This window comes from Papio anubis, chromosome 13 (assembly GCF_008728515.1).
Source record: "Papio anubis isolate 15944 chromosome 13, Panubis1.0, whole genome shotgun sequence".
In the NCBI taxonomy this organism is placed as follows: Eukaryota; Metazoa; Chordata; class Mammalia; order Primates; family Cercopithecidae; genus Papio; species Papio anubis.
In genome coordinates, this window is record NC_044988.1 from 66,492,108 (window position 1) to 66,504,719 (window position 12,612).

The 12,612-nt window shown below is 38.9% G+C and overlaps 1 protein-coding gene and 1 pseudogene across 2 annotated transcripts in view; one reads left to right on the forward strand and one right to left on the reverse strand.

The window, feature by feature from the left end:
- The window catches only part of LOC103878219 (stimulated by retinoic acid gene 6 protein-like), a 55,774-nt gene that overhangs the window by 20,152 nt on the left and 23,010 nt on the right, over positions 1–12,612 (forward strand). For both annotated transcript variants that reach the window (XM_021927364.2, XM_021927363.2), the window contains exon 4: positions 11,020–11,095. In XM_021927364.2, coding sequence (XP_021783056.2) covers positions 11,020–11,095 — 76 coding nt within the window. The remainder of the gene's footprint in view (positions 1–11,019; positions 11,096–12,612) is intronic.
- On the reverse strand, positions 7,632–8,929 carry LOC103878221 (annotated as a pseudogene).

Here is a 12,612-nt window from a genome sequence, read left to right on the forward strand (position 1 = left end):
AAGGCAGGATTCTGGGGAATGAACAAGGGGATTCATGGGATTCACGAAAGTAGGGCAGGGCTGGTGCAGAATCAGACATCCCAAAGTACACATGGCTGCATTGCGGAAGGCATCACATGGATGCACACTCACATGCACTCTGCACACACCCCTTCCTCCTTCCCTAACCCACTCTGCACTGAGAAGTGGGAACCATTTCTTCTGTGCCCACAAGGTGGTCAGCGCCCTGCTCAATGAGCACAATTGGGTACCTCAAAAGTCCTGGGCAACTGATGCTTCTGATCTCTGCTCCTCTCTGGGCCTCAGTTCCCTGGGAGAGAGTCCCATGGAATTAATCACCATTCCCTGAGCCACTTGCCAGGCACTTGACTGGTCTCTGAGGACAGAGGTGAGTTGGCCACAGCCTGGAAAACCAGGAAACTCTGGAGCTCCAAGAAACCACCTGAGTGAGCCAAGGACTGGGGCAGAGGAGGGAGAGGTGAAGGGGAGCCTGACTCCCACACTTGCTTCCTCTTGGGTAAATCATCACACCTCGCCTGGCTTCAGTTCCTCATTTTAAAAAAGGGCTGATACAACTTACCTCATAAGATCCTAGTAAAGGTTGAGTTAGGTAATATAAAATAGCAGAGTGCCTGGGACATAGGGACACAATAAAGTGACGTCAATCAATGAAAGCTACTATCATAGGTTGAACTTACTACTACAGAGTGATCATGTTAGCACCAAAAAAAGCAGAAGGATGTGGGAGACCCCCCCCAGCAGATGATCAGTGGCACATGTTGGAGAATGGAGGGAGGAATAGAGATAACTGTGTTCTAGAAGCAGCACGTAGGTGTATGTCGCTTTTCAGATTGGCCCTCATTTTATCATTTAAAATACAAATTTAATTGACACATTGTAATTCTACATATTTATGGAACACAATTTGATGTTTTGGTTTATGCATATGCTGTACAATGATCAAATCTGGATAGTTAGTATACCTATTGTCTTATACATTTATCATTTATTTATGTTGAGAACATTAAAAACCTCTGCTTCAGCTATTTTGTAGTATACAATACCTTACTGCTAACTATAGTTACCCTACTGTGCAATAGAACACCAGAATTTATTAATCTTATTTAATTATCACTTTGTAACCATTCACCAACTTCTCCTCATTCTTCCTTCTCCCATTCCCTCCTGGTTTCTAGTAACTACTGTTCTACTTCTGTATCACCTTTTTAAAAGATTCTGCATGTGAGTAAGATCATTTGGTATTTGTCTTTCTGTGTCTGGCTCATTTCACTTAACATAATGTCCTCTGGGCTCATGCATGTTGCTGCAAATGATAGGATTTCATTCTTTTTTATGGCTAAATAGTATTCCACTGTGTATGTACCACAATTTCTTTATCCATTCATTTGTTGTTGAACACATGGGTTGATTCTGTACCATGGCTATTGTGAATAGTGCTGTGGTAAACATGGGAGTGCAAATACCTTTTTGATATACTGATTTCATTTTCTTTGGATAAATACCCATACTGGGGATTGCTGGATTTATATGGTAGGTCTAGTTTCAATTTTTTTGAGGAACTTCTATACTATTTCCCATAATGGCTGTACTAATTTACATCCCCACCAAAAGTGTGTTCTAATTTACATTTTCTTTGGATAAATACTCATACTGGGGATTGCTGGATTATATGGTAGTTCTAGTTTCAACTTTTTTGAGGAACTTCTATACTGTTTTCCATAACGGCTGTACTAATTTACATCTCCACCAAAAGTAAATGTTCTCTTTTCTTCACATTCTCACCACCACTTGTTTTGCTTTGTCTTTTTGAATAGCCATTCTAACCGTAGTGAGGTAGTATCTCATTGTGGTTTTGATTTGCGTTTCCCTAATGATTAGTGATGTTGAAATTTTTCATGTTGGCCATTTGCATGTCTTCTTTTGAGAAATGGCTATTAAGGTCTTTAGCCCATTTTTTTAGTTGGGTTAAATAACTAGTTGTGCTGTTGAGTTGTTTAAGTTGCTTATATATTCTGGATATTAACTCCTTGTCAGATAGTTTGCAAATCTTTCATCCCATTCTGTAGGTTGTCTTGTCACTCTGTCAGTCATTTCCTTCACTGCACAAAACCTTTTTAGTTTGGTGTAATCCCGTTTCTCGTTTTTGCTTTTGTTGCCTGTGCTTTTGAGGGTTTATTTTAAAAATCCTTGCCCAGCCTGATTTCATCAAGCATTTCCCTGATGTCCTAGTAGTTTCATAGTTTTAGGTTTTACATTTAAGTCTTTAATCCATTTTGATTTGATTTTTGTATGTGGTGAGAGGTAGTGGGGGTGTCTATTCTCATTTTTCTGCATGTGGATATCCAATGTTTCCAGCCCCGTTTATTGAAGAGAGTGTCCTTTCCCCAATGTGTGTTCATGGCACTTTTGTGAAAAATCAGTTAGTTGTAGATTCATTAATTAATTTCTGGGCTGTCTGTTCTGTGCCATTGTTCTACGTGCCCGTTTTTATGCCAACACCATGCTGTTTTGGTTACTATAGCTTTGTATTAGTAATATATTTTAAAGTCAAATTGTGTGATGCCTCCAGATTTATTCAGGATTGCTTTGGCTATTTGGAGATTTTTGTGATTCCATATACATATTAAAATTGTTTTTTACATTTCTGTGAAGAATATTATTGGTGTTTTGATAGGGATTGCATTAAATCTGTAGATTGCTTTGGGTATTTTATGGCTATTTTAACAACATTAATTATTTCAATTTATGAACATAGAACATCTTTCTATTTATTTGTGTCCTCTTTAATTTCTTTTATCAATATTTTAGTTTCCAGTGTAGAGATCTTTCACCTCACTGGTGAAGTTTATTCCTAGGGTTTTGTTTTGTTTTGTTTTTTCTCTCTCTTTCTTTCTTTTTTCCTTCCTTCCTTCCCTCCTTCCTTCCTTTCTTCCTTCTTTCCTTCCTTTCTTCTTTCTTCCTTTCTTCCCTTCCTCCCTCCCTCCCTCCCTCCCTTCCTTCCTTCCTTCCTTTCTTTCTTGTATAGCAATGATATTTATTTTTACATTTTGATTTTGCCTCCTGACACTTTATTGAATTCATTTCTTAGTTCTAATATAGTTTTTTGTCAAGTCTTTAAGATTTTCTAGATACAAGATTATGTCATCTGCAGATAGGAACAATTTGACTTCCTCCTTTCTAATATGAATGCCTTTTATTTTTTTTCTTGCTTAATTATTCTGGTCAGGACTTCCAGTACTATGTTGAATAGAAGTGGTGAAAGTGGGCATCCTTGTCTTATTCCTGATCTTAGAGAAAAATCTTTCAACTTTCCCCCATTCAGTATTATGTTAGCTGTGGGCTTGTCATACATGGCCTTTATTGGATTGAGGTACATATATTCTATGCCTAATTTGTTGAGAGTTTTTATTTTGAAGGGATATTGAATTTTGTCAAATGCTTTTTCAGCATTTAATGAAGTGATCATGTGGTTTTTGTCTTTCTTTCTGTTAATGTGGCATATCACATGTATTGAAATGCATTTGTTGAACCATCTTTGCATCCCTGGGATGACTCTCACTTGATCATAGTGAATGATATTTTTAATGTGCTGTTGAATTTGGTTTGTCAGTACCTTGTTGAGAATTTTTACATCTATGTTTATCAGAGATATTGGCCTGTAGTTTTGTTTTATTATGTGCCCTCATCTGGTTTTGGAATCAGCGTAATGCTGGCCTTGTAAAATGCATTTGGAACTATTCCCCTCTCCTCAGTTCTCTGGAATAGTTTGAGAAGAATTGATATTAACTTTTCTTTAAATGTCTGATAGAATTTAGCAGTAGAGCCATTGGGTCAAGGGCTTTTTGTGATGAAAGACTTTTTATTACTGATTCAATTTTCTCACTTGTTTCTCCTCTATTCAGGTTTTGTATTTCTTCATAATTTAACCTTGGGGTGTTGTATGTGTCTAGGCATTTATCCTTTTCTTTTATGTTTTCAAATTTGTTTACATATAGTTGTTATTCATGAGTCTCTTATGATCCTTTGTATTTCTGTGGTGTTAGTTGTAATGTATCCTTTTTCATCTCTGACTTTATTTGCATCTTCTCCCTTTATTGTTAGTCTAGCTAAAGATTTGTTGATCTTGTTTATCTTTTCAGAAAAAAGAACTCTTTTTTGCTAATTTTTTAAAAATTGCGCTTTTTTTGGCTTGGTGTGGTGGCTGATGCCTGTAATCCCATCACGTTGGGAAGCTGAGGCAGGTGGATCACCTGAGGTCAGGAGTTGGAGACCAGCCTGGGCAACATGGTGAAACCCCGTCTCTACTAAAAATACAAAAATTGGCTGGGCATGGTGGTGGAAGCCTGTAATTCCACCTACTGGGGAGGTTGAGGCATGAGGATCACTTGAACCTGGGAGGCAGAGGTTGCAGTGAGCTGAGATCACACCACTGCACTGCAGTCTGGGTGACAGAGCAAAACTCCATCACAAAAAGAAATAAACAATAAATGAAATAAAAATTGCTTTTCTTGGCCTTGTTTCATTTATTTCTGCCCTCAACTTTATTACTTTCTTATTTCTACCAATTTGGGGTTTGGTTTGTTCCTGTTTTTCTAGTTCCTTGAGGTGTGTCATTAGGTTATTAGAAATCTCTCTTCTTTTTTAATGTAGATGTTTATGGCTATACACTTCCCCCTTAGAACTGCTTTTGCTGTGTCCCATTGGTTTTGGTACAATGTGTTTCCACTCTTATTTTTCCTCAATAAATTTTAAAATTCCCTCTTTAATTTATTCATTGACCTAGTGGTTATTTGGAAGCATGTTTTTAAATTTCCATACATTTGTACTTCTGTTGCAGTGTTCCTTCTGTTATTGATTTCTAGTTTTTATATCATTGTGGTCAATAAGAAAATTCTTGAAATAATTTCAATCATCTTGCATTTGTTAAGACCTATTCTGTGACCTAATACATACATAATCTATCCTGGAGAATGTTCCATGTTCCAGAGAAGAATGTGTATTCTGCAGTGCTGGGTGGAATGTTTTGTACATGTCTGTTAAGTCCATTTAGTCTATGTGCAGTTTAAGTCTGATGTTTCATGTTTCTTGTTTTTTGTTTGATTGTTGTTTTTTATTGTTTCTTTGTTTTATAGAGGCAGGTCTTTCTCTGTTGTCCAGGCTGGAGTGCAGTGATGTGATCATAGGTCATTCCTGGGCACAGGTGATTCTCCTGCCTCAGGCTTCTGAGTAGCTGAAACTACAGGCATGTGCCACCGAGATCAGCTAATTTTTAAAAATTTTTATAGAGAAGAGGTCTTGCTATGTTGCCCAGGCTAATCTTGAACTCCTGGCCTCAAGTGATCCTCCTGCCTTGGACTGCCAAAGCATTGGGATTATAGGCATAAGCCACCATGCCTGGCCTAAGTCCAATGTTTCTTTCTTGATTTTCTGTCTAGATGATCTGTCCATTGTTGAAAGGGGGATGCTGAAGTACCCTACTGTTATTGTATTACAATCTATCTCTCCTTTTAGATCTAATAATATTCATTTATATTATATTAGGGTGCTTCATGATATATTATTCATAATATTATATATTCATTATATATTAGGGTGCTTCAGTGTTGAGTGTATATATATTTACAGTTGTTAATCCACTTGTTGAATTGATTCCTTTGTCATTAATGACCTCCCTTGTTGCTTTTTATAGTTTTTAACTTAAAGTCTATTTTATCTGATAAAATGTCTATCTCTTTTATCCTTTATCAGGAGTATGAGTACTCTTGCTCACTTTTGGTGTCTGTTTGCATGAAATATCTTTTTCCATTCCTTTACTTTCAGTCTATGCTTGTCTACCAGTGAGGCTCATCTCTTATAGGCAGCATATAGTTGAGTGTTGTTTTTAAATCCATTCAAGAGCTTACTTTAAATTGGATAATTTAATCCATTTATATTCACAGTTATTATTGATAAGTAGGATGTACTCCTGCCATTTGATTGTTTGTTGGCTGTTTTGTAGATGCTTTTTTCCTTTCTTCCTCTCTTACTGTTTGCCTTTGGTTCAGTGGTTTTCTGTGGTATTAAGCTTTGTTTACTTTCTTTTTCTTGTTTGTGTGTCTGTTTTAATTTTCTTTTTTTTTTTTGTAGTTATTGTGAGGCTAACGCAGAGTCTTGTAGTTATAATAGACAACTTTAAGCTGATAATAATTTAACTTTGGTTGCATAAAAATACTCCATACTATTTTTCTCCTTCCACAATTTATATTTTCATTGCCTTAATTTGCATCTTTATTGCATGTTCCTTAGCCACTAATTGTAGCTCTTATTGACCATTTGACTTTTACTTTTCATACTAAAGAAATGAAAGATTTACATAGCACCATTATAACAACTGGGGTAGTATCAGTTTGATTATGAATGTACCTCTACTGGTTATTGATTTTTAGCTTCCAGTTGCAGCACTCCTTTAAGCATTTCTTGTAAGGCTGGTCTAGTGGTAATAAATTCCCCCAGTTTTTGCTTATCTGGGAAGGTCTTTATTTCTCTTTCATTTCTGAAGGATGATAGTTTTGCTAAATATAGTGTTCTTGGTAAACAGGAGTTTTGTTTTGTTTTGTTTTTCAGCACTTTGACTATTTCATCCCATTCTTTCCTTACCTGCAGGGTTTCTGCTGAGAAATATGCAGTATAATGGAGATTCCCTTATATGTGACGTGATGCTTTTGTCTTACAGCTTTTAGAATTATTTCTTTGTCTTTGATTTTTGGCCATTTGATTATAATGTGCCTCAGAGAGGATCTTTTCGGGTTGAATCTAATTGGGGATCTTTGTGCTTCCTGGATCTAAATGTCCATGTCTCTCCCAAAACTTGTAAATGTTTCAGCTATTATTTTGTCAAATAGGTTTTCTATGCCTTTGTTTATCTCTTATCCCTCTGACATTTCTATAGTACAGATATTTGTTTGCTTAATGATTTCCCTTAAGTCTCATAGACTTTCTTCATTCCTTTTATTCAGGTTCAGAAATGTATATATTTTTTACTTACAAATATTCATCTGACCAAAATTCAGTATAACCTTTATTGAACACTTAACAATTGTTTTGTATTTAAAATAACGTTTCATTCAAACTTTATATAGTTCAGTAAGGTTTTTCTACAGCAAGCAATGCTTAAAACCTGCAAAATCTGTAGAAAAGAGATTTTCACACAAAATAAGAAAATAAAATATATACACACATATACATGGCCCATGTACATGTGCGTGCGTGCGCGCACACACACACACCTGTGTGTTCACACAGACATATTCATTCTCACTCACAAAGTGAATATGTCTGCAGCATAGGCAAAAGACTGTAGGTCCAAAGGAAAATGATTGATTGTTCTAATAAAGAGTCCATGTAGCTAAGAAAAAACTAAAACAAAACACAGTAATCTTCTGAGGAAATTACTACTTCAAAAAATTGTTCTCAAGGTGAATTTGAGATCTAAGCCTACTAAATTACTTTTGCACAACAGCTCCCTGTAGTCCAAGGCAACTTGTGCAAATAGAAGGAATCAAATGAAAGTAGTTTCTGTACTTTCTTAAACAAGGATGTAGGATGCTCACAGGTGCCTAGGGGCACTCTCATCATGCTAGGTACTGCTGCAGGGCCATTTTTGCCTTGTCACAAAGGTCTGAATCTGGTGGCCGACTCAGTTTGTGTAGAATATCTATGATGCCTATGTCTCATAATTTATCCTGGCATTCTTGTGAACCTTCCTCTTCATTCCATAAGAGGTTTGATATACAAAACATCACTGGAAGCTGCAGTTTGACATGTGAATGGTCCATGTAATATTTGATTTTCTGAAGGATATCATCATTGGTCATAATAGATTATTTTGCTGTTGTCTCATGTTCTATGTTGGCTAAGATGCACGATATCTACTCTTTGATCTTAAAGTTAGGTTCCCCTTCTAGAATAAGGATGACAGCTTGCATAATTTGCTTTCCATGAGTACTCAAATTATTTTATTATATGAGGCCAGGTCAAGAGGACATTTCTAAGAAGTCCCAATGTCTTCATCAGCACATTAAAATCTGAATCTGATAATAACCAGAATAGCTGTTCAGTGCTCAAGCTTTGTAACATGTCTGCTTTTATTTTTTGTTCAGCCTGAAGTGCCATATTCATTAAAGCCCAAATTCTGCTCACTCACAAAGCAGGATTTTCACTCTGGGTTAATCCACAAAGTAGCTTTACGACTTCTGATTTTAAAATTGACTCTTTCCTTGGAGATAATTCAAGAAGATTACATACCATGGAAGATGCTACTACTAGGATTTCATCTGGTACGTTTTGTAAAACCTTCATTAAAGGTTTTTACAGAATGTGATCCTAGAAACTGTTTTGAAGCTGCTGCATAGATCTCGATAAATGGTGCATACATCTGACAGCAGGTAACTGCACCTTGACACTAGACTCAGACAAGCCAGTCACAGTTCAGTCCATCATATTTTCAGTCTCAAGACTTTTCTTCTGAATGTCTTCATCATTTGCTCCATGAGAGTTGTAGAGATTGAATGCAGCCTGGCAGAGTTCATGAGCATGTTTTAAATCATGATCAAGCCTTTTAATATCAGTGATGGCACTCAACGAGTTGGGATACTTGAAATAGTCAGCAAACATGGCAATGAGGTGATCAGTTATGCTAGCGATTCTCTGTACCTCAATATCTGGTTCAATCAGATAGGCAAGTGTCTCAGCTCCTTTAACTCTCTCCTCTAGTAGTCTCTTCTTACTGCACATTTGAACCAAATAAGGCAATGTCCTTAATACAGTTGTTATCTGTCTGAATTGCTCCAGCTGTACACGTTAAACATTTTGCTGAAGTAAACTGTATCTCAATATGCTTATCCCTCTGTAACATCTTCACAAAAATCTGTGATAACAATTCTCCATCAACCAAAACATTTACCAGGGTAAAACTGAGAAACATTTCAGTGCTTGCATTTGAACTTTGTAGAAGAGTGAGCTTAGTAGGTGAGCAATATTCTTAACTGCACCATGGCTAAATAAAATTGTTTGATGATGTGGCCCTTTACAGCAGTGTGAGACGATCCGACAGAGGTACTCCTGAATATAGTGGAACCTGCTAAGCAGTGCCTTGAGGTGCAGTATCACTGTGGCATCTGTAAACAGTAGCTCCTTTGGAGTGACAGGACTGGAGAATTCCAGTAACTTTCATTCATGGTCCAAAAGGAAGCTCATGCAGATTGGGGTCTCCAACAGGCACACCATCTTGAGCCTTCCCGCTTGGCTGCTCTCATTCTTTTTTATTCTCATTTTCTTTTATTTTTATTCTCATTTTCTTTTCTGACTAGATTATTTCAAAAGATCTGTCTTAAAGTTTCAGAATTCTTTTTCCTCCTTTCTCTTGTTATCCTCCTTTTTTTCCTCTTCCTCCTTCTCCTGTGGTCCGTTGCCAGCCCCATTCTGCTTCCACTTCTTGTACTGTGGGTATTGAGCACATCCTGAGTGCTCCTACAGTCTGCGGCCATGTTGGTTGATGCCTTTACTCTGATCTAGTCCCAGTTGCTCTCTATCTTTCAGGGTCTTCTGGTAATTTCCATGTCCCTGATAGAGCCCCTTCTTGCTTTCTAGTATGGTTATGCATTTTCTCTCTCTTTCTTTCTCTCTCTCTCCTTCTCCTTCCCTTCCTTCCTCCCTCCCTCCCTGCCTCCTTCCTTCCTTCCTTCCTTCCTTCCTTTCTTTCTTTCTTTCTTTCTTTCTTTCTTTCTTTCTTTCTTTCTTTCTTTCTTTCTTTCTTTCTTTCTCTCTCTTTCTCTCTTTCTTTCTTTCTTCCTTTCTTTCCTTCTTTCCTTCTTTCTTTCTTCTTTCTTTCTCCCTTCTTTCCTTCTCTATTTCTTTCCTGTCATTTTGAGGGTTTTGTATGGGGTGGGGAGACTGGAATATATGCTCTGTTTACCTCCCTAAAAGCAGAAATCTGACTTTTACAGTTCTGTCACATACCTGACAGTTTGGGTCTCACCCACCCCCTCCCCACAACTTATCAGATATTTCAGATTCATGGTTAGATATAACTGTGGAGCACTGGCGTTTTAAAGACTTACTGGGGAATATGCCATGCTTGTGGAATCCCCAGAGGAGTCCTCTTCTCTGAGACGTCTGAGGGAACAGTAGGTGCTGGCTAGGGAAAGAAGGTCAGCAGTTGGCTGGTGGATGCTGTAGGAGCTGGGAAAAGCATGAGCAAAAATGTGGACATATATGATAGAGTGTGCTGTGGTGGCTTTGTGGAGATCACAGCAGAAAGAACAAAGTGTGGTGGGAGTCCCAGAAAGAGGCATCTCTTTGAAGAGAAGCCATAACACTACTGCCATATATATGTTTTAGACATGAGACAATGACAGTCCTGTCCCACAGATAATGGGGGCTGGAGAGAACAGAGTCTGCAGCCTGTAGTCCAGTAGTCTCTCTCCTGGCCCAACAGCCCAGCAGTGGCTCAGGTGTGAGCTGATGTTTCTTGACCTTGACCAATGCTAATTTCTTGTGAAGGATGCTTTAGTCTCAGGGCCCCTCACTCACACAGCGCCCTTCCAAGGCTCTGGGAGAGTGGGAAGAACCCTGATTAGGTGTTTACATGGTCATATGTCTCCCTTAAAATATGAAAAAGTAAGACATTTTATAGTATTACTTTAAAAGCATGCCAAAGTTTTATAAGCTTTGAGCCCCACAGAACTGAATTCTGCCCCTAAATGAAGGACTTAGTTCCAGTTAGCAGAGAAGTTGGTTAATAATCAAGCTGGAGAAAAAAATACGAAAGATTATTCCACTTAGGGAAGACACACTACAGGTGAGCAGCCTTGGCTCTGAGAAAGTGAAGTTTAAAAAGATCAGATGGTCTTAGCGGATGGTCTTAGGCCAAACTTCTTGACAGTGATGTTCAAGGCTAAAGGATGAATGACAACAGCAATGACTGATGATATGTATGTGATGTTTTTGGCCATTTTGCAGGACCAGGCAGTTAAATGGCACCTGTACCAGCTCGGTGGACATGGAGCTCTTCCTTCATTACTCCCTCATCCCATCAGTAAGTAAAGGCAGGGGAAGAATGAGGAGGACAGGAAAGGGCAGCTAGGCTGCTGCCAAACACAGACTCCCAAAGAGACCTGAATAGGTCAGAGGAGAGAGATCAGCTGAGTTTCCTTCTAAAATTTCTTATACTGTGTACCAAAAATATGGGAGAAGAAGGCTTTGCGGGCCCAAGAATCAGGCCTCTGGACTTTTAGGAGAGTCAAACAGGCTTTTCCAATGAAGTAATGATGGCTCTGAGGTCAGTTGGAAGATACAGTTAAGGATATCGCAGACAGAAGGGGAGAGTACATGTAGAGGCTCTGGGGATGGAGGGAGAAGGCAGAGTGGGAAGAGCTGAGAAGTTCAGCCATGGCTGGGGTGAAGAATTGAGGCAGAGAGGTCTGGGGAGGTGGGTGGGGCAGGCCAGGCAGAGCACTATGGGGCTCTGTGTTAAGTTTTGCCTTCATTCTAAGTACAGTAGGAAATAATGGAAGTGTTTCCAGCATGAAGGTGGCATGATCAGATTTATGTTTTAAATGATCTCTCTGGTTGCAATGTGGAGATGGAGTTGGAGGTGGGTAAGAGATGAGGCAGGAAGACCAATTGGGAGACTTGCAGGGATCCAGGTGAGACGTGATTTTATCACATCCTAGATGATGATGTCAACTCCAGAAGTTCAGGAGGTGAAAACAATAGGAATTGTAATGGGCTGGATAGGAAGGTTAGGGAGAGGGGGAGGTTGAGGATGACTTAGGTTTCTAACTTGCGCAACTGAAAGGATGATGTTAGCTGCCATTTACTCATTAAGGAACATTAGAAGAGATCCAGGTTTGAGGCAGATATAAGACATACTTGGCCAGGCACAGTGGCTTATGCCTGTAATCCCAGCACTTTGGGAGGCCGAGGCAGGCAGATCACTTGTGTCTAGGAGTTTGAGAACAGGATGGGCAACATGGCAAAACCTCGTCTCTACAAAAATTAGCTGGGGGTGGTGGCACGTGCCTGTGGTCCCAGCTACTCAGGAGGCTGAGGTGGGAGGATCAGCTGAGCCTGGGAGTTTGAGGCTGCAGTCAGCTGTGATTGTGCTACTGCACTCCAGCCTGGGTGACAAAGTGAGACCCTGTCTCAAAAAAAAAAAAAGACGCATACTGAAGCTTTTGATAAAAGCTTTGAGAAGCTTTCAATACGTTAAAAAGAAATATCAACTGTGTAGTTGGTTAAATAGTTTTGGAGCTCATGGACAAAGTCGGGGCTGGAGATTCAAATTTAAGTCTTCTGGGTATTTATTGTCATTAAAACAAGGACATGAGGCTAGGCACAATGGCTCACCCTGTAATCCCAGTGCTTTGGGAAGCCACGGTAGGAGGATCACTTGAGGTCAGGACTTTGAGACCGGCCTGGGCGACATAAATGAGATCACCAGAGAAGATAAGGTAAAATGAGTAGCCCTTGAACTGAGCTATAAGGAACTCTGGAGCGAGGGCTGGGGTAAAGAGTGATCCAGCAGAGGATGCTGAGAAATAATGGGGAAAA